The sequence below is a fragment of the Mustela erminea genome, chromosome 6 (assembly GCF_009829155.1).
Source record: "Mustela erminea isolate mMusErm1 chromosome 6, mMusErm1.Pri, whole genome shotgun sequence".
In the NCBI taxonomy this organism is placed as follows: Eukaryota; Metazoa; Chordata; class Mammalia; order Carnivora; family Mustelidae; genus Mustela; species Mustela erminea.
Window position 1 is genome coordinate 19,201,047 of NC_045619.1, and position 23,333 is coordinate 19,224,379.

A 23,333-nucleotide genomic window follows, 5' to 3' on the forward strand; every position below is an offset into this window, starting at 1 on the left:
TTTCATTGTTTTTTGACTCCGTATTATAATATTAACATATGGGTTGTTTGCTTTATAATACCTAAAGTTTACTGTTCAGTATCAAGGTCAGTATTTTTTTTAATACATAATGGTCAGGGTGCCGTGGAAAACTTTCGGTGGTGTTTTAACTCCACATTTTGCATTGAAGATAAAAGCTGCATGTATAATGATCAGTTTCCTAGACATGTGAATCTGAATAAAGATGGATAAAGAAAAGATACAAGTGAACTTTTGCCCATTTAATTAATTGCACTATTTAGCCAACTTCGCCATTTCAAAAGGCAAATATTCTGTCTTTCCCATCAACTAAATGGTCAGCCAGACTAAACTAACTATAACTAAAAGGGAAAAAAGCAAAGCTTAGCAGAATAATAACTTTGAATTGAGGTAAATGGAACTCAAGAGACCATAGTTATCCTCCTTCAACTATATTCATTCTTACATCAAATGCAAAAAGGATTGGGTAGAGATTTCTCCAAAGGCAGAAAACTATGTCAGTTAGCCACCAATTGTATTATCTGTGCTTTTCCATAGCCTGAGTATCTGGAAAACCTAGAAATAGGTAACTTTATTGTATTTGTCACCCAAGGGGGGGAAAATTTACTTATTCTCTGCTAAAGTCAGTGAACTTAGCCTCTAAGGAAACCATGTCTGAAAAATTACCATGCCAATTTTACTGGAAAGTGTTTCACTTTCCCAAGAAGATTGTAGATTTATGTTAAAATACCCAATTTTTTTTCAAAGATTTCAAAATCACTTAGGATTTTTTAATATTTTGGCTCCCTTTTGAACCTTCCCCAAGTTGCCTGGAAAGTTAGGGGTTTCAGAGGCCCTATATTAATTTTAAACGATGTATTTGCCCTTTTGTTTATTTGCTCTTTTACTTATATATGTTTGTTAGGGAACAGTAAACAATAATATTGCTAAGTTCAGGTTTTAAATTTCTTGCTTTCCCTGATATATTTGTTTTCTTGATTTCTCATTTTCCTTAGAGTACCAAAGGAAAAAAATGTAGTAGACAAGTGCTGCTAAGTTAGGTGGTTGTCAGTATCCATTTGGTAATATTCTATGCACCTACTTTATCTATTCCCCATATATTCTTTGCTAATGCCACTTTGCCATAAATATATAGCTTAGAATATTTTATTGCTGATACCACATATTTTTCATTGTAGTTTTCTTTTTTATTTTACTTATTTTTTTATTATGTTCAGTTAACCAGCATAGAGTATATCATAAATTTTTGTGGTAGTGTTCAATGATTCATTACTTGTATATAACACCCAGTGCTCATTCCCACACATGACTTCCTTAATACCCATCACGTGGTTACGCCATCCCCCACTCCTCTCCCTTCTGTAACCCTGAGTTCATTTCTCAGAGTCCAGAGTCTAGTTTTCTTTTGAGTCAGTCATTTGCTAAGAAGATGTTGATTTGGATAGTTTGTTTCCAGAAACAAGTTGTTTAACCATACCTATTTCTATTTATGGTATTTATAGTCTCTGGAAAAATACATTTTGAACTGTGAATTGTAGTACCATTTAGAATCCTCAATCATATCTAAAGAATAGTCACATACCAACAAGCTGGTATACACAGAAGTCGGTCTCAGAGTTATAGAAGGATATCTGGGTGCTGTAGACTTGAATTTTTTTTTTTTTTAGTAATATATCAGATAATTAAAAATTAAAAATAATTTAAAAGGAGTAAATGGAATATAAGATACTTGAGAATACAAATAACCTTTTAAAAATAACTGATAAGGTAATAATTTTGGATGATAAATTTTTCAAATCAGTTTTTCCTAAGTATAAAAGTATGTATGAGAAGAATATATTTCTTTAGAAATTTACTCGCCATGTCATATTTTCTTATCTTTGGTTTCATAACTAAAATAATTTACATAGGATGGCCTCTCTGAAACAATCCTTTTAAGCCAAAATATTTACTTCTTTATTTCAGTTTATTTTCTGGAGTACCAATAAAATTTACTTCATCTGCCTTAAATTCACTGTAATACCATACCTCTGTATGCCTCTCCCCACAAAAGAAAGAAAAAGGAATTAAGCAAACACAGAGGAGGGAATGTTTGGAGGATAAGCTTAAGGTAGTTATAAATTTCATAGGAATCTCCCTTAAATGATACATAAAATGGGAACCAACAAAAACGAGCATTTAGCAGAATAATATTTTTAACTTTAGACTTTATATCTTTCATTCTGACTCATTTAAACAACTCTGTAACTCCTTAGTAGAAGTTGTGATAAAAAGAATAGTACTTTACTATTAAGTTTCTTAGGGAAGCTTTTGGAGATACATACTAACAATGATAATTTTTATACCTGCTGAAATGTGTGGTATACTTCTTTTACTCTTTTTTAAAAATGTTTCAAAAATTTTATTTATTTGACAGACAGAGACACAGCAAGAGAGGGAACACAAGCAGGGTGAGGGAGAGAGGGAGAAGCAGACTTTTAGCTGATGCCCGGGCTCGATCCCAGGACCCTGGGATCCTCCCCTGAGCCAAAGGCAGATGCTTAATGACTGAGCCACCCAGGCACCCCCCCCCATCTATAATTTTTTAGTCACCCAACTCTGATTTCTCAGCGCCCTTTTATCTTCTTTGCTACTAACCACTCTGCAAGAAATAAGGGACCTCACAAAAAAAGTTTTCCAAAGTTGTGAGGAGGAAATAATAGTGGTATAAATTAAGTAATTATTTACTCAGATTTACTCTTTACAGAAATATCGTGATTCTCACCTTAACTGTAAATTTGTCTAAGGTTATGGTTTACCTATGGGAAAAAAAGTAAAAGACCAGAGAAGCAAATGAACTGTAATAAGGAAGTGGACTTATCTCAAGTGGCAGAGAAAAAAGAATTTTAGTAGTTTTAGAGACCATCAACATAAGCACCATATTTGACAAGGATGTGAGAGCATAAACATTCTCAATGGGGTAGACAGTCCTGGTGTGGAAGATATTTTCTCTTGAATGGATCATAGTGATGTAAGATACAATTTTTCATTTATAAGTTAATTTTTTGCTAAGAATTGTTTTACAGTTTAGAAGAAAAAGCTAACTATGTTTTAAAAGGAAGTAGATTTCAAAATACTAAATTTTATTGAGAAATATCAATGAAAATTATTTCCCTACTTGAATATATTTACACCTTAATACTGCAATTTTTAAAAATATCTCCAGATTTATGTACATCTTACCATAGTTTTTCATAATATAAGAGACCATCCCAACTTTTCTTCTTGGTTTCCTAGCCCAAGTTTACAAATGACTTTTATTCAGTTAGTTGGCTAGATCATGTGCAGATGACACACGGCTGTCAGATTCAGGGCCATTCTTTGTAGTTCTGTAGCCACGTGGAATGGCTAATACTGGTATCTATCTTTTTTGGTGGGGAGGTATCTATCTTTCAGTGGGTACCTATGGATTGCTAAGGGCATTGACTAAGACTCATGACACCAGTTCAAACACATTATCACTATTGGAAAATTAGCTCAAAAGTAACTTTTGTGGTTTCAATCAGTAGAATCATCTTTATAATTACTAAGAATTTTATTCTTTATAGCTTTTATTGCCATATTTGGAGATACTTCTTTAATTCTCCTTGAATAGGTACATATAGTAATACATTTTCAAAAACTGAACAGAAAGCCCTCTGAACTTATTACACTTTTAATTTTGGTAGTGAATTCCAAAATAATTTGTAATAGAAATTGTTTTTAAGTTTTTATTCCTGGAAAGTAGAAATATAGTTAAATTTGGGAAATTTTAATGAATACATATTTCAAAGAGCAAATATCCTTTGAGTGAAAATGTGGTATAGCAAAGCTGTAATTTAGCTGAAGTATTCATAATGGTGGTGTAGCATTAATTAGCCTATCAAAGCAAGTCTTTAAATTTTAGGTATTATTTGTACATTATAATGAAGGGAAATAAATGGACCCTCCACAGCACCAAATTACTCTTAAATCAACAAATACTTGAATAGCTACAAAATGCAGAGAATACACACAATGCACCATGACCATTACACCTAAGATTTATCATGTTGCAAGAATATCCAGGGGGAAAGATCAATCACATGGGGAAATTGATGTGGCTCTAGTTTGAACTGACTCGTAACAATAGATCCTTCACCTTTTGAAATAATTTCTTTAAAGGTTTTTATTGATAGACATTTAAGTTAACTTTAGTTCCCATTCCTAAAAGGAATATGGAGTATTGGCTAATGTATTTACTTTTATGAATGTACTTTACCAGTTTCCTGAGGTCCCTAGTCATGACCAGTGTCATTTTGTCCATTTTACAGTGATTTGTTCCTTCATCTTTAAAGATATCTGATGGGCACTCAGTGAAAGACTGTAAAACTTATGTCTTAAGATAATCATTGAAAAAGGAAGAATTTACTGTTTGCTCCATGTGTACCACATAGCAGTAGCCAAGATATGTGAGCCTCTTTTTTTTTCCCCTGAATATTTAACTTCAAATCAGTGACCCTTCATGGCAACAGTATTGGAGTTAATATCAGAGTCTAGCGTTTTCTAAATCTATATAAGTCATTAGGAATAAAGCTTCCCTTTTTTTTAGATATCCATATTCATTTTACAGTGATTAAGAGACTTACTTAAATTAATTTTGTACCCCATCATGGAAAAGTTCCAGAAGGAGATCATTAAGCATGTGTTTGCTTTTGTAGTAGGATTTGCTCTGTAAACATTCAGTATCTATTCTATAGAATATTTCCCCTGAAGATTTTATTCTAATCATAGCACTCTATTTAATATATTTCATAAAAGGCAGTATAGATATTTTTAGGATAGCACTGTTGACAATCAGAAAGCAAAGAAATGGTTGAGTCCATTTTACTAAGTTAAAATTCAGGTAAACAACCTGATTAGAGGACTGGTTGCCTTTTTTCCAACCTATGGCATCTCCTCACCTCCTATTCATTCCCTCTCTTTGCAAGTAAAAAAAGTACTCTTCACCTGCCAACTCAATATATTTTTTTTTTCAATTGTTGCCCTAAGTAAGGGGAAAAAAACAATATTTTGCATCTTTCATAACTCAGTTGTTGTGATTCAAGGTATAAACTGAGAGGAGAAACTAAAGTATGAGGAGCGTTTTTTGTTACTTTAGAAAAGTCCTTTATCTCTATTAGATTGAGTATGGGGTTTTTTTTCCCCCCTTTCTAATCTAAAACTTCAGGAAAGAATTCAGTAAAAGAATTCAGTAGCTTGTCCTCCATTAACATAATAAATGTAAATACTGGCAGCCTTCAGTTTTTGTGATACAAGAAACTAGTAACTGTTAGTGTTGCCATCATAATTTCATTAGTGTGGCTTCTTTACACACTTTCTCCAGTGACGCAAATACAGACGTGATTTTTTGGAACATCAAACTTATGGCTGCCTTCTTTCTTCTTCATTACTTATGTTGGACAAACTACCATTATCACTTGCCAAGAATAATCCCACAGTTCAGTAGACTTCAGTTTTGAGTTCTCTCATGTCCAACTTAGACCACCAGTAGCTTTTTCTCTTGGAAATCGGAAACTGGACACTTCTTTTTGATGTTTAACAAACCCGACTCTGTTCCTTAACCCCTAAGGAAGAATATATCAAAACAACAAATTTTCTAAGCAACATCACTGGAATCATAGCAGCAAATCCCTTTGGAATCCATCCTTTGGAACACAGGCCAAATTATTTTTATATCAAGCTTTATGAGATTTGTATTAGGGTGGTGATAATATTAAAGTCTCTGTTCAGGGAAGATAAGTTATTTGTATTTTCTTTTATCTGTATCTATATACAGAAATGACTTAAAAATAACCAAATTTTGGTAATATCTGTATTCTTGTGTTGTAAATAGCTTCAAGAAACTAAGAGTAAAATATGGAGCTTGCATATTTAGGTTTCTTGTATTCTTATAACCAAGCCATGAAACTCGTGTTAAAATAGGGAGTTTAATTCTACCAAATTCCCTTTCCCCATTCCCTACCCACTGCTTCCCTTCACTCCCACCTCATACACACTTTCTTTGCTATATTTTAGGAAATGTTTTTTTCAACTTCATTTCTCCTCCCTTCTGTTTTCTCGGCTCTGTAACTTATTAGTATGACCTTTCCAATGATATCCTGCGGATTATGCTAAAGTATAATAAATAAATCACATAGTTGAGTTTGTAGAAAGACCTTATACCATCAGACCGTAGTTAACAGAAACTGAGAGGTCTTTTTAAAGATGTAGAACATAAAACTCTGCTCTTTTTCACATCTCTTCTTGCACTTCAGTGTTTTATGAAATGTTCTACAGTCCTAACTTTCCTTGTTATACTAAATAGTTAAGTAATGGCTAAGTTTTAATTATCAAGTAAAATTCCCAACCTTATCTTTCAAGTGTCAGCTTTCTCTTCTACCATTAAAATTAAGTGCATTTTATTATGAAGTAATCATTAAGTACATTTTGTACTTAAGAGAAAAATCTTTTTCTCAAGTCTTAGTTCCAGGAAATATATTTTAAAGTGGTACAAGTTTTAAGTTCATGCTTTTTGGTTCCAAATATAAGTGTCTGTTCATATTGGATGCCCCTAAGCAAGTAACAGCCTTTTTTTTTTAATCCTTAAACTTCATACGCTGACAAAAGTTTTTATCTTCCACCTTTTTTGTCTTCCAAACCTACCATATTTCACTTTTTAGAGTTTCTTGAAGTTTACACCATGAAACAGTATTGTTTTCAGGAGTATGGCTTTGAAGAGAATTTTACAGTGGTGCTATTTATTTTCATCTAACATTTAGGATGCATTTAAGTGTACATTACTTTGAGTCTTTTTTATTTTGAGAGAGAGAGAGAGACAGCACATCTAACATTTAGGATGCCTGTAAGTGTCCATCTTTCTAAATTGAATATCCACAGTGGCTAATGACATTGAAGACCTGAAGGGAAGAGTATGCAGCACCAGTGGAGCAGTGATTGAGCTTTTTCCCATGTGGGCTCAGGCTCAGCTTATCCCTTCTGCCACATGGGATGAAGAGATATGACAGAGAGGGTCCCAACCATGTATATAGACTTTTAAAGTACAGTAATTCCACTTTTGAAAGTGATGTATTGCAGGTTTTCAAATTTAACACATATTAGTGGTTTCCTCATCTTTTGGAATGATACGAAGAGCAGGAATTGGCAGACTTGATTGCATCTTCTTCCCGTAGAGCTTTACAAGTGAGCTTTCAGTAACTGGTTATCATCAAATCAGTCATCTTTTCAAGTAAATATGTATTTATTTCTGACATGTCCTTTTCTTATTGTTTTGATGTTCTTATCCTGAATTTTGAGATTCACATGTTCTCAATGTTTTTGTGACTTGTAAACTACTAGCATTGTCATTACTTAGTGTTTATATTGGGGTAGACAAGATGTATAATACAATCGCAGGAGAATTCTTGAATTTTATTTGATCTTTGTGTCCAAATGGAATTGGACCATTTGTTATGAAAATAACATTAACATAGCTATACTTGAGAATGGAAAGCTCTGAAATCTTTATTTGGAGAGACATTTACTCATCTTGTTAAGTATTTATTGTACATCCCAGCCAAGGTTTTAATAGTTTTGAGTTATCAACTTTTTTTTTTTTTTGGAGGTATAAGAAAAGTGAGAATGTGATATCTGACTTGTTTACAGCAGAATTAGTAATGGATAGGCTCAAATGATTAAATGATTTAATTTGGGCTTGTATGATATTAGATAGCACTGATTCCATTAAGTCAGTTAAAATGTGTACCTTATTAGATTATTTAAGCACTCCATACATACTAATATAAAAGCAAAAGAAGAGCTTTTTTTTTTCACTTTTTTTTTAAATTAACATATAATGTATTATTAGCCCCAGGGGTACAGGTCTGTGAATCGCCAGGTTTACCCACATCACAGCGCTCACCATAGCACATACCCTCCCCAATGTCCATAACCCATCCTCCCTCTCCCTATCCCCCTTCCTCCAGCAACCCTCAGTTTGTTTTGTGAGATTAAGAGTCTCTTATGGTTTGTCTCCCTCCTGACCCATCTTGTTTCATTTATTCTTTTCCTATCCCTGAACCCTCCATGTTGCTTCTCGACTTCTTCATATCAGGGGAATCATATGATAGTTAGTTGTCTTTCTCCGATTGACTTATTTCGCTAAGCATAATACCCTCTAGTTCCATCCACGTCGTCGCAAATGGCAAGATTTCATTTCTTTTGATGGCTGCATAGTATTCCATTTTATATATATACCACATCAGAAGAGCTATTTTAAATATGAGCCATCTAAAAGGTCTTGTTTTAGCAGGTATGTGGAGAGGCTATAAAGAAGGCTTTTTATTTTAGCTTCTATTCATTTAATTTTTTTGTTTTATTGAGAAATAATTGAAATATATCACTGTATAAGTTTAAGGCATACAGCATGATGATTTGATTTACCTATATCGTAAAATGATTACAATTGGTTTCATTAACATCCATCATCTCATAAAGATATAGTGAGAAGAAAAGAAAAAAATTCCCCTTGTGATGAGAATTCTTAGGATCTACTCTCTAAACAAGTTTCCTGTATATCATACAGCAGTGTTAGCTGTAGTCATTATGTTGTACATTACATCCCTATTACTTGTTTATCTTTTAACTGGAAGTTTCTCCTTTTGACCACCTTCTATACAGTTCTCTCTCCTTACCCCCATGCACCCGCATCCCTGCCTCTGTTTACCACAAATCTGGTCTCTTTTTCTATGAGTTTGGTGGTTTGATTTTGTTTTTGGAACCCATGTAGAATGAAATCATAAAGTATTTGTCTTTATGTGTTTAGCATAATGCCGTCAAGGTCCGTCCATGTTGTCATAAATAGTAAGATTGTCTCTTTTTTATGGCTGAATAATATTCCATTGTGTGTATATATACCACAACTTCTTCCTCCATTCATCCATTAATGGACACTTAGGTTGTTTCCATGTTTTGACTATTACAAACAATGCTGCTACAAAAATGGACCTACAGATATCTTCTTGAGTTAGTATATTCATTTCTTTTGAATATATTAACCAGCACTGGAATTGCTGGATCATATGGTAGTTCTGTTTTAATTTTTTGAGCAATCCTCATACTGTTTTCCGTAGTGGAAATCCCACCAACAGTGCATAAGGTTCCCTTGCTCACATCCATGCCAGCATCTGTTAGCTCTATCTTTTTAATGATGGCCATTTTAATAGGCATGAGGTGATATCTCATTGTAATTTGCATTTCTCTATTAACTAGGGCTGTTGAGCATCTTTTTATGTACCTACTGGCCATTCATATATCTATAGGTCCTTTGCCCATTTTTAAATTGCATAATTTAAGTTTTTTGCTCTCGAGTTGCCTGAGTTTGTCAATATTTTTTCCCATTCCGTATTTGTTTTCACTTTCTCAGTGGTTTCTTTTGCTGAACAGAAGCTTTTTAGTTTGATATAGTCTCACTTATTTTATATTTTGTTACTTGTGCCTTAGGTGTAATTTTCATAAGATTATTATCAAATCCCATATCAAAGAGCTTTTTTCCTATGTTTTCTTCTAGGAGTTTCATGGTTTCAGGTTTTACATTTATGCCTCTAATCCATTTTGAGTTAATTTTTGTAAGCAGTGTAAGTTAGGGATCAGGTTTCCTTCTTTTACATGTGACTATCCAATTTCCCAGCATCATTAATTGAAGAGACTTTATTTTCTCCATCCTTGCCTCCCTTGTCAAACATTAGTTTGCTATCTGTGTTTGGGGTTATAACTGGGCTCTCAATTCTCCTTCATTGTTCTATTTGTTTTTATGAAGAAGGCATTTTTAATCATTGATTATCTTATGTCCTTTGCTTAGGGTGTTCCAGTGATGGCAATAAGAAACAAAATGATATCAGAAGGACTAGACCCAGATCTTCTTGAGTAAGTAATTCTTCTGATATTATGCCAAGATGTTAAATTTATCAGTTATAATAAAAATACTCCAAGCTCTATTTTTTTCTACCATACAGTGTTTTATGGTTGAGGAAACCACTTTCATAAATATTGTCTCTGCTAATATTACAAAAATGAAAAATCCATCCTATGTTCCTAAAACCAGCCATTGCACATTGTAGAAGCATTTTTAATAGATTGTTGATGAATCTATACATCTAGAAGAGATGGAATTTGATGACAGTTTAGCTGCACACAGTAGTTTCCACAAGAATTTTGTTTTCTTTCATGCCACCTTTTTCTTTTCTTTTTTATTCTATTCTTTTCTGTTCTCTTTCCCTCCCTCCCTTCCTCTTGTTCTTTCTTGTTTTTCTTCATTTCCTTTCTTTCTTTCATTCCTTTTGTTTCATTCTCTTTCTTTCATTCATTCATTTTTTAAGACCTTAGTGTATAGGAAATTTACTCTACCATAATCTAAGTTGAACCAGATTGAGAAATAAAAAGGATAAAGCCACTCTAGGTCCACATTAATAATTATTATGAAACTAGATATCTGTTTGTGTGAATTTTTAAAAAAAAATTTTTTTTGAGAAATGCTGACAAATCGTGGCTCAGAAATTTGACAATAATTTATTCTATCTAAGCAAACTTGGATACATAGCTCATTCTGGATAAAATATATCTTAATGGATTATTCAGAGCTAGTCTGTTTTTCAAGTATCTAGATACATGTAAAGAGTCCAGTTTGGGGCTTTAGTTCATCCTGATATATTTAGTTATGTTATCCAGACATTCGTACTATACTAGCAATATACTTTGAAATTTTTCTTGGCTCTCAGCCCTTCAAGAAAATGTGTGCATTTTGGAGGTGAAACACCATAAAATGATCTTTTTCTCATATTTTATCTTTTAAAAACAATATTTAAGAATTTTTTAAAAGTCTGTAAGGACAGATTTCAAACATGTATCTACATTTAGTATATATCCAAGTAGCCAACAGTTTAAGTACAGGGACACATATTGGTAATTTGAACTCAAGCATCTCCAGGATATTTGGCGTTTGTTCTGGAAATTGTTTCTGACACACACACTTTAAAAACAGATGGATTGTGACATATATTTTAATGTGAATTGAACATATGGGTCCAATCCATTTTGGTATTCATTGGAATATATGTCATAAATATATTTAACACTGACCATGACCTCTTTTTTGCTTCTGGAAATACACAGTAGACCTTCTATAATCACAGAGAGCTAAAATGACCTTTAAAATGATGATTTTTCTCTCTAGAGAAAATGTAATGGAAAACTAACAGTCCAGTAAGCATCAGCATATGTTGGATATCCAATCTCTTTACCCCCTACTGGCTTCATTTCATCCTCTGCCTAGACTAAACCTACTTCATAATCTTTTACTTAAGTCAGCTACCCACACCACAAACTTGAAAATCATCCTTGATTGTATCTGCTTCCCTGTCCCTTACTTGTCAGTCACTATGATTTTTTTCATTTTTCATATATGTCACAGCTGACCGCAGGACTCCATGCCCATTGCTATTTAGTTCAAGCCCTCATCATTTCTTACCTAAATTATTATAATAGCTCCTAATTGGTTTCCTTACTCTCTTTCAGTCTGTCTGTCACTAAAGTTTTGGTAGATCTATTCCTACTTCATTCTTGTTTCAGAACTTTCTGTGACTCTCAGTTGCCTTTGACACATATTCTAACATTTTAGAATTGCATATAGATGTGTCTATCATCAAGATCCAGACTCTTTTTCATTTCTTGCACTCTTCCATACATTACTGTCTCCTGCAGCTGTAGCAGACTACGTCTTTGAATTTTTTTCTCTCCTTGGAACTCCCTTCCCCTGCTCTTATTGGCCTGACTAATTTCATATACATCAAGACTTCATTTAGGTCACCATGGGGGGATGTCCATGGATGACTACCAAGGGGGAGAACCCCCAGTACCCCCAGTACTTCCTCGATATATCTCATTTAACAAGTTTGAGAACCCATCATTGTCTGTAAATGTTAAGAAACATTCATTTGCAAGGTGGTGCCAAGTTTTGGGGTAGAATTCCAGTAACAGTTAACGTTGTCTTACAGAAAAACTGCTCCTCAACCACAGCCTGGAGCCTGAATTCTGACCTATTACCTCATAAGTACATGCCATCGGTCACAAGGGTTGGAGTGGGGGTGACTCACTATTATCTATCACCACGACTACTAGAAAACCAGTTTCAGCATTTAGCTAGATACGACAAGTGAAATCAGCCGCCTCTTTAAAGAGGAATTGTGGATTTTGGGAATCATGTTTACATAAAACTAAGGAACCTCACTTTGGAAGAAAAGGCTGGGATGATGAAAGAGAAGAAGATGTGCCATCTGAGGGAAGGGTATACTTTTATTTAGAATTTTAGCCAAGAACTTTCAGTAAGCATTGTTTTGTTTTTCCTTTAAAGTATAAAGTACACTCTTATTTTATTAGCCTTAGGCAGTAAGACAGACTTGTACAACTGTTAGAGGAAATAGTCTAGATCTGTCTGCATGGAGCAAAAAGCAAAACTAAAATTAATATAAAAATAAAGACTAGTCACAAATACATTCTTTGATTGACTTGTGTGTTTAAAAACTTGGAAGCTAAGAGACAAAATTTTAAACTAATACAGTTTATACCTGGCTATTTTCCTAGAAAAATGACTATCATTGAATTTTAGAAAGTCTATGAAACTAAAGAAAAGACCTGATGGTTACCAAATAAAATTTGTTACTAAATGATTATTTAATTATTTTTAAAAGTCCCAAGTTTTTGAAAATAACAGTAGTACTTATATAACCAAGAATTATTCCTGTTTAGCTTGTAAAAATTAGTTTTCAATGCCAATGAAATAAAGACATATAGAAAGAGTATCTTTGTCATCATCATACTTTAAAGAGTTTAAGGGAAAACAAAATGGAAATCTTTAAGATTAATCTGTTCTAGTTTTATATCCAGAACTATAGAACAGGTAAATTCTTTTAATCAATGCCTAATTTTTTTAACAGGAAAAAAAGTTTCTCCCTTATCCTGTTTTGTTTTTTTGTTGTTGTATACTTTTATGTCCCAGAACTGTAGTTACTATTATTACCTAGTAATTACTACTTTTACTATTCTAGGATATATAGGCTAGTAGATTCTCTTTTATTCATTCTATATTCTAGTCAGCCTGAGCTATTAATTGCTCACCATACTGCTTTAGAATGTCTTAGTTTTTTTTTTTAATTTAATTTTTTTGTGTGTTCCAAAATTCATTGTTTATGCACCTCACCCAGTGCTCCATGCAGTACATGTCCTCCATCATACCCACCACCAGGCTCAACGAATCCCCCAGCCCTTTACCCTCCAAAACCCTCAGTTCGTTTCTCAGAGTCCACAGTCTCTCATAGTTTGTCTCCCCCTCCGACTTCCCCCAACTCACTTCTTCTTCTCTCCCTCTCCCAGTATCCTCTGTGTTATTCCTTATGATCCACAAGTAAGTGAAACCACATGATACTTGACTCTCTCTGCTTGACTTATTTCACTCAGCATAATCTCCTCCAGTTCCATCCATGTTGACACAAAAGTTGGGTATTCATCCTTTCTGATGGAGGCATAATACTCCACTGTATATATGGACCACATCATCTTTATCCATTTGTCTGTTGAAGGGCATCGGCTCTTTCCACAGTTTGGAAAGCAGCAACATTGCTGCTATGAACATTGGGATACAGATGGCCCTTCTTTTCACTACATCTGTATCTTTGGGGTAAATACCCAGTAGTACAATTGCAGGGTGATAGGTTAACTCTATTTTTAAGGAAGACTCTTAAGAAATCTCCACACTGTTTTCCAAATTGGCTGCATCAACTTGCATTCTCCCCAACAGTGTAAGAGGGTTCCCCTTTCTGCACATGTCCTCTCCAACACGTGTTGTTTGCTGTCTTGTTGGTTTTGGACATTCTTACTACTGTAAGGTGGTATCTCAGTGTGGTTTTGATTTGATTCTCCATGATGGCTAATGATGATGAACATTTTTTCTTGTGTCTGTTAGCCATTTGTATGTCTTCTTCTGGAAAAGTGTTTGTTCATGTCTTCTGCCCATTTTTTGACGTGATTATCTGTTTTGTGTTCAGTTTAAGGAGTTTTTTATAGATCTTGGATATCAGTCCTTTGTCTATAGTGTCATTTGCGAATATCTTCTCCCATTCTGTGGGTTACCTCTTTGTTTTGTTGACTGTTTCCTTCGCTGTGCAGAAACTTTTGATCTTGATGAAGTCCTAAAAGTTCATTTTACCTTTTGTTTTCTTTGCCTTTGGGGACATGTCTTGAAAGAAATTGCTGTGGCCAATGTCGAAGAGGTTACTGCCTATGTTCTCCTCTATGATTTTGATAGATTACTGCCTCACGTTGAGGTCTTTTATACATTTCGAGTTTATCTTTGTGTATAGTGTAAGAGAATGATCGAGTTTCATTCTTCTATACATAGCTGTCCAATTTCCCCAGCACCATTTATTAAAGAGACTGTCTTTTTTCCACTGTATATTTTTCCCTGCTTTGTCAAAGATTATTTGACCATAGAGTTGAGGGTCCATATCTGGGCTCTCTACTCTGTTCCACTGGTCTATGTGTCTGTTTTTGTGCCAGTATCATGCTGTCTTGGTGATCACAGCTTTGTAGTAAAGCTTGGAATCAGGCAATGTGATGTCCCCAGTTTTGTTTTTCTTTTTCAACATTTCCTTAACAATTTGGGTTCCACACAAATTTTAGGAATGTTTGTTCCAGCTCGTTGAAAAATACTGGTGGAATTTTGATCAGGATGGCATTGAAAGTATAGATTGCTCTAGGCAGTATAGACATTTTAACAATGTTTATCTTTCCAATCCATGAACATGGAATGCTCTTCCATCTTTTTGGGGCTTCTTCAGTTTCTTTCATGAGTGTTCTGTAGTTCCTCAAGTACAGATCCTTTACCTCTTTGGTTAGGTTTATTCCCAGGTATCTTATGGTTCTTAGTGCTATAATAAATGGAATCGATCCTCTAATTTCCCTTTTTGTATTTTCATTGTTAGTGTATAAGAAAACAACTGATTTCTGTACATTGATTTTATATCCTGCCACATTACTGAAGTGCTGTATGAGTTTTAGTACTTTGGGGGTGGAGTCTTTTGGGTTTTCCATATAGAGTATCATGTCATCTGCCAAAAGAGAAAGTTTGACTTCTTCATTGCCAATTTGAATACCTTTTATTTCTTTTTGTTGTCTGATTACGTTGCTAGGACTTCTAGAACAACAGTGGTGAGAGTGGACATCCTTGTCGTGTTCCTGATCTCAAAGGGAAGGCTGTCAGCTTTTTCCCATTGAGGATGATAATTGCTGTGGGTTTTTCATAGGTAAATTTTATGAAGTTGAGGAATGTTCCCTCTATCCCTATACTTTGAAGCGTTTTAGTCAGGAACGGATGCTGTATCTTGTCAAATGCTTTTTCTGCATCAATTGAGAGGACCATGTGGCTCTTCTCTCTTCTCTTATTGATTTGTTCTATCACACTGATTGATTTGCGAATGTTGAACCACCCTTGCATCCCACGGATGAACCCCACCTGGTCATGGTGGACAATCTTTTTAATGTACTGTTGGATCCTGTTAGCTAGGATCTTGTTGAGAATCTTAACATCCATATTCATCAGGGATAATGATCTGAAGTTCTCCTTTTTGGTGGGGTCTTTGCCTGGTTTGGGAATCTGGATAATGCTGGCTTCATAAAACGAGTCTGGCAGTTTTCCTTCTGTTTCAACTTTTTGAAACAGCTTCAGGATAATAGGTATTATTTCTTCTTTGAATGTTGGGTAAAATTCTCCAGGGAATCTGTCAGGTCGTCAGCTTTTGTTTTTTAAGAGGTTTTGATCATTTCTTCAGTCTCGTTACTAGGTATTGGTCTACTCAGGTTGTCAATTTCTTCCTGATTCAGTTTTGGAAGTTTATAGGAGTGCATCCATTTCGTCTAGGTTGCTTACCTTATTGGCATATAACTGTTGGTAATAATTTCTGTTGATTGTTTCTATTTCCTTGGTGTTAGTCATGATTTCTCCCGTTTTTTTTATGAAATAATTGTATTTTTATTTATTAAACACATTTAATATACATAATAGTCACATATATCTTATATATGTTAATAGATTTTTTTTTTCATTTTATTAATTTGCGTTCTCTCTTTTCTTTTGGATTAGTTTGGCCAGTGGTTTGTCAATGTTATTGATTCTTTCAAAAAACCAGCTCCTAGTTTCATTGATGTGTTTTACTCTATCTCTAGTTTCTATCTCATAGATCTCGGCTCTAGTATTGATTATTTCCCTTCCTGTTTGTAGGGTTGGCTTAATTTGTTGTTGATTCTCCAGTTCTTTAAGGTGTAAAGAAACCTGGTGTGTTCTGGATTTTTCTATTTTTTTGAGGGAGGCTTGGATGGCTATTTATTTCCCCCTTAGGACCATCTTTGCCGTATCCCATAGTTTTGGTACTGATGTGTCTTCACTCTCATTGGTTTCCATGAATTGTTTAAGTTCTTCTTTGATTTCTTGGTGGATCCAAACATTCTTAAGCAGGGTGGCTTTAGCTTCCAAGTGTTTGAATTCCTTGCATACTTTTTCTTGTGGTTGAGTTCCAATTTCAAAACATTGTGGTCTTTCAGTCTTCTACATATAGCTGTCCAGTTTTCCCAGCACCATTTATTGAAGAGACTGTCTTTTTTCCACTGTATATTTTTTCCTGTTTTGTCGAAGATTAATTGACCATAGAGTTGAGGGTCCATATCTGGGCTCTCTACTCTGTTCCACTGGTCTATGTGTCTGTTTTTATGCCAGTACCATGCTGTCTTGGTGATCACATCTTTGTAATAAAGCTTGAAATCAGGTAACGTGATGCCCCCAGCTTTATTTTTGTTTTTCAACAATTCCTTAGCGATTCGGGGTCTCTTCTGATTCCATACAAATTTTAGGGTTATTTGCTCCAGCTCTTTGAAGAATACCAGTGGAATTTTGATCGGAATGGCATTAAAAGTATAGATTGCTCTAGGCGGTATAGACATTTTAACAATGTTTATTCTTCCGATCCAAGAGCATGGAATGGTCTTCCATCTTTTGGGGGCTTCTTCAATTTCTTTCATGAGTGTTCTGTAGTTCCTTGAGTACAGATCCTTTACCTCTTTGGTTAGGTTTATTCCCAGTATCTTATGGTTCTTGGTGCTATAGTAAATGGAATCGATTCTCTAATTTCCCTTTCTGTATTTTCATAGTTAGTGTATAAGAAAGCCACTGATTTCTACACATTGACTTTGTATCCTGCCACGTTGCTGAATTGCTGTATGAGTTCTAGAAGTTTGGGGGTGGAGTCTTTTGGGTTTTCCATATAAAGAATCATGTCATCTGCGAAGAGAGAGAGTTTGACTTCTTCATTACCAATTTGGATACCTTTTATTTCTCTTTGTTGACTTCTTCATTACCAATTTGGATACCTTTTATTTCACCATTCTCTTACACCGCACACAAAGATAAACTCAAAATGGATAAAAGACCTCAACGTGAGACAGGAATCCATCAGAATCCTAGAGGAGAACATAGGCAGTAATCTCTTCGATATCAGCCACAGCAACTTCTTTCAAGATATGTCTCCAAAGGCAAAGGAAACAAAAGCGAAAATAAACTTTTGGGACTTCATCAAGATCAAAAGCTTCTGCACAGCAAAGGAAACAGTCAAAAAACCAAAGAGGCAACCCACGGAATGGGAGAAGATATTTGCAAATGACAGTACAGACAAAAGGTTGATATCCAGGATCTATAATGAACTCCTCAAACTCATCACACACGAAACAGGCAAACATATCAAAAAATGGGAAGAAGATATGAACAGACACTTCTCCAATCAAGACATACAAATGGCTATCAGACACATGAAAAAATGTTCATCATCATTAGCCCTCAGGGAGATTCAAATTAAAACCACATTGAGATATCACCTTACACCAGTTAGAATGGCCAAAATTAACAAAACAGGAAACAACATATGTTGGAGAGGATGTGGAGAAAGGGGAACCCTCTTACACTGTTGGTGGGAATGCAAGTTGGTGCAGCCTCTTTGGAGAACAGTGTGGAGATTCCTCAAGAAATTAAAAATAGAACTTCCCTATCACCCTCCCATTGCACTCCTGGGTATTTACCCCAAAGATACAGATGTCGTGAAAAGAAGGGCCATCTGTACCCCAATGTTTATAGCAGCAATGGCCACAGTCGCCAAACTATGGAAAGAACCAAGATGCCCTTCAACGGACGAATAGATAAGGAAGATGTGGTCCATATACACTATGGAGTATTACGCCTCCATCAGAAAGGATGAATACCCAATTTTTGTAGCAACATGGACGGGACTGGAAGAGATTATGCTGAGTGAAATAAAGTCAAGCAGAGAGAGTCAATTATCATATGGTTTCACTTATTTGTGGAGCATAACAAATATCATGGAGGACAAGAGGTGTTAGAGAGGAGAAGGGAGTTGGGGTAAATTGGAAGGGGAGGTGAATCACGAGAGACTATGGACTCTGAAAAACAATCTGAGGGTTTGAAGTGTCGGGGGGTGGGAGGTTGGGGTACCAGGTGGTGGGTATTATAGAGGGCACAGATTGCATGGAGCACTGGGTGTGGTGAAAAAATAATGAATACTGTTTTTCTGAAAATAAATAAATTAATTAAAAAACAAAACAAAACATTGTGGTCTGAGAATATGCAGGGAATCATCTCAGTCTTTCGGTATTGGTTGAGCCCTGATTTGTGACCAAGTGTGTAGTCTATTCTGGAAAAAGTTCCATGTGTGCTCGAGAAGAATGAGTATTCTGTCGTTTTAGGGTGGAATGTTCTGTACGTATATCTATGAGGTCCATCTGGTCCAATGTGTCATTCAGTGCTCTTGCTGCTTTATTGATTTTCTGTTTGGGTAATCTAATACTGAGAGTGGCATGTTAAGATCCCCTACTATTAATGTATTCATATTAATATGACTCTTTATCTTGATTAACAGTTGTCTTATGTAGTTAACTGCTCCCGTTTTGGGGGCATAAATATTTACAATTGTTAGATTTTTTTATTGGATAGACCCTTTACGAATGATGTAGTGTCCTTATTTATCTCTAACTACAGTCTTTAGTTTAAAATCTAATTTATCTGGGCGCCTGGGTGGCTCAGTGGGTTAAGCCGCTGCCTTCGGCTCAGGTCATGATCTCGGGGTCCTGGGATCGAGTCCCGCATCGGGCTCTCTGCTCAGCAGGGAGCCTGCTTCCCTCTCTCTCTCTGCCTGCCTCTCCATCTACCTGTGATTTCTCTCTGTCAAATAAATAAATAAATAAAATCTTTAAAAAAAATAAAATAAAATAAAATAAAATAAAATAAAATCTAATTTATCTGATATGAGACTCACTACCCCAGCTTTCTTTTGAGGTCCATTGGCATGAGAGATGCTTCTCTATCCTTTCACTTTCAGTCTGGATGTATCTTTAGAGTTCCAAATGGGTCTCTTGTAGATGGCATATGGACGAGTCCTTTCGTTTTATCCATTCTGCAACCCTGTGCCATTTTATGGGAGCATTTAGGCTGTTCACATTAAGAGTAATTATTGAAAGATACGTTTTGACATCATGTTGCCTGTAAAGTACTTGTTTCTATAGATGGTCTCTGTAAATTTCTGTTCTGTGTCACTCTTGGGTTCTTTCTTCTTTAACAGAACCCTCCCTTAATATTTCTTGTAATGCCGGCTTGGTGGTCACATACTCTTTTAAACCTTGCCAGTCTTGGAAGCTCTTTATCTTACCATCCATTTTGAATGTCAGCCTTGCTGGATAAAGTATTCTTGGCTGCATGTTCTTCTCATTTAGTGTCCTCAATATGTCTTGCCAGCCCTTTCTGGCTTGCCAGGTTTCTGTGGACAGGTCTGACATTGTTCTGATAGACCTTCCTCTGTACCTAAGGAATCTCTTCCCCATAGCTGGCCTATGACTTATTTCACTCAGCATAATCTCTTCCAGTCCCGTCCATGTTGCTACAAAAGTTGGGTATTCGTCCTTTCTGATGGAGGCATAATACTCCATAGTGTATATGGACCACATCTTCCTTATCCATTTGTCCGTTGAAGGGCATCTTGGTTCTTTCCACAATTTGGCGACCGTGGCCATTTTTTTAAGGAATCTTCATACTGTTTTCCACAGTGGCTATACCAAGTTGTATTCCCACCAAGAGTATATCAGGGTTACCTTTGCTCCACATCCTAACACTTGTTATTTCTTTTCTTTCAGTAATACTCATTCTATCCAGTGGGAGGTGATAACTCATTGTGGTTTTGATTTGCATTTCTCTGATAATTAGTGATGTTGAAGATCTTTTCATGTACCTATTGGTCCATGAATAGGGCCAATTGGTGGTATACCAATTGGTATGTCTTTTTTGGGAAACTGTCTATTCAGATCCTTTACCCATTTTTTAATCAGGTTATTTGTTATTTTGCTGTTCGGTTTTATGAATTTTAGGTATTAATCCCTTGTCAGATATATGATTTGCAAAAATCTCCCATTCAGTTGGTTGCCTTTTCATTTTGATTATAATTTCTTTTGCTGTGCAGGAGATTTTTAGTTTGATGTAATCCCATTTATTTATTTTTACTTTTGTTTTCCTTATTTTTGGAGTCAGATCCATAAAGATATCACTAAGACCAATATCAAGCAACTTATTGCATGTTTCCTTCAGAGAATTTTATGGTTTCAGGTTTTACGTTCAAGTCTTCAAGCCACTTTGAGTTAGTTTCATTCTTTTGCATGTGGTTTTCCAGTTTTTTCAACATATTTATTGAAGAGACTATCTTTTCTCCTTTGTATAGTCTTCATTCCTCTCTCATAAATTGATTGTCCATATATGTGTGTGGGTTTAGTTCTGGGCTGTCAGTTCTCTCCCTTCAGTCTCTGTGATACTGTTTTTATTATTATAGCTTTGTGCTATGGTTTGAAATTGGAGCATGATATCTTTAGCTTTGTTCTTTCTCAAGATTGCTTTAGCTGTTAGGGTTTGGTTCCATACAAATTTTAGAATTATTTTTTCTCAAAGGCCATTGGAATTTTGTTAGGGATTGGATTGAATCTGTAGAATGCTTTGGGTAGTATGGACATTTTAATAATATTAGTTCTTCCAATCCATGAGCATGGGATATTTTTGCATTTATTTGTGTCTTCTTCAATTTCTTTTATCAGTATTTTACAGTTTTCAGGATACAGGTCTTTCACCTCCTTAAAAGTTTCACTTCTTTAAAGTTATTTCTAGATATTTTATTCTTTTTGATAAAGTTGTGAATAGGATTGTTTTCCTAGTTTCTCTTTCTGATAATTTATTATTAGATTACAGAAACACCACAAATTGCCATATGTTGATTTTGTATCCTAATACTTTACTGAATTCATTTATTAGTTCTAACAGGTTTTTTTGGTGCTATTGTTTGAGTTTTCTATGTATAGTATATTATCTGCAAATAGTGACCTTTTTTTTATTACTATGTTCAGGTAGCCACTCTATAGTACATAATTAGTTTTTGATGTAGTGTTCAGTGATTCATTAGTTAAGTATAACACCTAGTGCTCATCAGTTTCTTTACAGTTTGATGCCTTCTATTTTTTTTTTTTTTCTGTCCTAATTGTTGTGGCTAGACTTTCAATACTATATTGAATAAAAGTGAGGATAGTGGGTATCCTTGTCTTGTTCCTAATTTTAGAGGAAGAGCTTTCAGGTTTTCAGTATTGACTGAAGTTAGCTGTGGATTTGTTTTATATCGCCCTTATTATGGTGACATGTGTTCCATCTGTACCTACTTTGTTCATAGTTGTTATCATAAGTAGTTGTTAATTTTTGCCACATGCTTTTTATGCATTTATTGAGATGATTGTATGATTTTTGTCCTTCATTTTGTTAGTGTGGCCTATCACGTTGATTTATTTGTGGATCTTGAACCATTCTTGCATCCCTGGTCATCATGATTCCTGATCATGATCCTTTTGATGTATTATTGAATTCAGTGTGTTAATATTTTGTTGACGATCTTTGCATCTGTTTTCATCAGGGCATGTTAGCCTGTAATGTATGTATGTCTGCATGTGTGTGTGGTGTCCTTGTTTGCTTTTGATATTAGGGTAATGCCAGCCTCCTAAAATAAGTTTGGAAGCATTCCCTCCTCTTCAGATTTTTTTTTTTAAAGAGTTTTTTTTTTTTTTTTTTTTTTTAAAGAGTTTGAGAAGGATAGGTGTTAAATCTTTGGATGTTTGGTAGAAGTAACCATGAGTAAAGCTGTCTAGTCCTGGAATTTGTTGGGAACTTTTGATTACTGATTCAGTCTTCTTTCTAGTAATTGGTTTATTTAGATTTTCTATTTCTTCAGTCTTGGAAGATTGCATATTTCTGGGAATTTATTCATTTCTTCTAGGTTGTCCAATTTTTTGGCAATTTTTCATAGTAGTGTCTTATGATCCTTTCTATTTTTGTGATGTCAGTCGTAACTTCTCGTCTTCCCTTTCTGATTCTGTTAGAGCCCGGTCTCTTTGTTAGTCTATCTCAAGTCTTGTAAATTACTTATCTTTTCAGAGAACCAGCTCTTAGTTTCATTGATCTTTTCTATTGTCAGTTAGTTCCAGTTTTAGTTCCATTCTGATCTTTAATATTTCCTTCCTTCTACTGACTTTGAGTTTCACTTCTGCTTTTTTTTTCTTAGTTCTTTTAGGTGAGAAGGTAGATGGTTTATTTGAGATTTTTGTTACGTTTTTTTCTTGTGGTAGGCCTGTATTGCTATGATCATCCCTCTTCGAATTGCTTTTGCTACATCCTATAGATTTTGGTGTGTCATATTTCTGTTTTCTTTTGTGTCTGGGTTGTTCAGTAGCATGTTGTTAATCTCTACATTTTTATAGTTTTTCCAGTAATTTTTGTAAGTGATTCTACTTTCATACTATTGTGAGTGGAGATGATGCTTGATAAGATTTCAGTCTTCTTGAATTTATTGAGATTATTTTTATGCCCTGCTATGTGAACTATTCATGTACACTTGAGAAGCATGGATATTCTGCTGCTTTTGGATGGAGTGTTCTTTTTATCAATTAAGTCCATCTGGCCTAATGTGTCATTTAAGGCTAATGGTTCCTTATAAATTTTCTGTTTGGATGATGTATCCATTGATTTAAGTGGGTGTAGTATATTGATATGGCTGATGAAAGCATGTAATTGAGTCAAGCTATTGTGTATACTTTGAACT

At 34.8% G+C, this 23,333-nt stretch overlaps 1 protein-coding gene across 5 annotated transcripts in view; it reads left to right on the top strand.

Annotated features, from left to right (window-relative positions):
* Positions 1-23,333, top strand: part of WASHC3 (WASH complex subunit 3) — a 126,162-nt gene that overhangs the window by 27,396 nt on the left and 75,433 nt on the right. For 4 of the 5 annotated variants that reach the window (XR_004286665.1, XM_032346593.1, XM_032346591.1 and 1 more), the window contains exon 6: positions 9,914-9,978. Coding sequence is in view for 4 of the 5 variants with exons in the window: in XM_032346593.1 (XP_032202484.1) it covers positions 9,914-9,978 (65 nt within the window). In the remaining variant the exon portion in view is untranslated. Of the gene's footprint in view, positions 1-9,913; positions 9,979-12,104; positions 12,387-23,333 lie in introns of those variants that run through there. The other variant, XM_032346594.1, reaches the window with a different exon arrangement.